At 38.0% G+C, this 1,501-nt stretch overlaps 1 protein-coding gene across 1 annotated transcript; it reads left to right on the forward strand.

Annotated features, from left to right (window-relative positions):
- The first annotated feature begins 331 nt into the window (after window positions 1-331).
- LOC105115214 (uncharacterized) lies at window positions 332-1,094 on the forward strand. The gene has a single exon (XM_011012049.1). The coding sequence runs from the start codon at window positions 358-360 to the stop codon at window positions 877-879; it is 522 nt and encodes a 173-aa protein (XP_011010351.1). The 5' UTR covers window positions 332-357; the 3' UTR covers window positions 880-1,094.
- The last annotated feature ends 407 nt before the right edge of the window (window positions 1,095-1,501 follow it).

Here is a 1,501-nt window from a genome sequence, read left to right on the forward strand (position 1 = left end):
AACCAAGAAACAACATCGCCAACCCATAATTCACTACAATAGTCTCTTTTGGCTCCAAGACTTGAAACCGAAGAGGAGGAAAAGTTTATTAGTAGTTGTGATAGCTTAAGTTCAAGCAATAGCATGGCTTACAACGTTTCATCACCATCATCTTCAACTCTCAATGGTGAGTATATCGGTATAGAGAGTTGTCTTGATCTCAAGAACAATGAAGATATTTTCGCATCATCATCAAAGAAAGAAGAGACTAATTACGGGAGTTGTAATCGTGAAAAGAGAGATCAACGGTGGGCTAAGAAAAAGGAGTTCCCCCCACCAATACCATTGTTAGCTCGTACGGAAAATTTGCCTTCTCATATGCCTTGGGTTTTAAAGAGGTACTACACAAGTGATGGAAGGTTGATACTTAGAGAAGAGAAGGTCAGGCATCATGAGTACTTTCGGGCTCACAGATGCAATGGACGCCTCACCTTGCATCTTGTTCCTTTAGATGATGAAGTTTCGGCCCTTCCTTTTGTTTTTAATCATGAGAGACGCCATGGCATTGAGAATGATCTGGAGTGCAATGATATTGAAGAAGATGAGCAAGTACTCGAGCAAGAACACGAAGAAGAGCAGGAAGAAAATGAAAGCCTGGTGGAAGAAAGTACAGATGTGGAAGTAAATGGCAATGATGGTGAAAATGATTATTGTGTTAAGAATGTTGATAGTGATGACACACTAGAGGAGAAGGAGGAAGTTGTGCATGATGATAAAAGAGTTCCTTCTGTGGATACTTCCGGTAGTGCAGGCAAATGCTTGAACTACAGCAGTGTGAGAACAAGCTCCACTTGTATATTCGGGGTGCCTGTACCAGCAGTAAGGCCAGTTCATAGTTAGACATAAAAAGAAAAAAGAAAAAAGAATTGAATTCCATTTTGAGTTTTGATGGGTCTTTTTTTATTGATAGATTAAGTTGTTACCTCTAATGTCTTTTACGGAGAATGAGATGGATGATGTATTCTTATTCTTATCAATTTTCAGGTTCATAAGAGAAGAGGTTTTTCATTTTGAAGTTGAGTTTTGTATTCCAGAGGTACTGAGTTTCATGATTCATTAATTATATGCCGCCTTATGTGGTGTGCTAGTATCTTACTCGGTACGTGGGGCAAAACCTCGTAATTAAGACAGATTGAATTTTATTGCCAAAGTGACTATTCTTACAACAGAGCAATTTGATAGTTTTGAAGAATATGTAGCTTCTGAGAATCTTCTATAATCGGTGTTAATAGACGTTGATAATCTTTAAAGATCTGCCTTCGTGAAATACTGAAATTCTTGCGCCAATTAACTCTTTCAAGTGACTGGGAAGGGTTCAAAACTAGGTGAAGCCTCCTCCACTTCAACTTAATCCTAAGGAAGATAGACGATTAATGTTCCTACCTTCTGTAAATTAATGAGATTAAAATAAATTGCTGTCAGGATTTTTAATCGTTTCATTTGCTAATCGGGAAGACCTTGA

Source organism: Populus euphratica, unplaced genomic scaffold (assembly GCF_000495115.2).
Source record: "Populus euphratica unplaced genomic scaffold, PopEup_1.0 scaffold657.1, whole genome shotgun sequence".
In the NCBI taxonomy this organism is placed as follows: domain Eukaryota; kingdom Viridiplantae; phylum Streptophyta; class Magnoliopsida; order Malpighiales; family Salicaceae; genus Populus; species Populus euphratica.

Coding starts and splice junctions, on each gene's coding strand:
- LOC105115214 (XM_011012049.1), top strand. CDS start 358: ATGCCTTGGGTTTTAAAGAGGTACTACACAAGTGATGGAAGGTTGATA.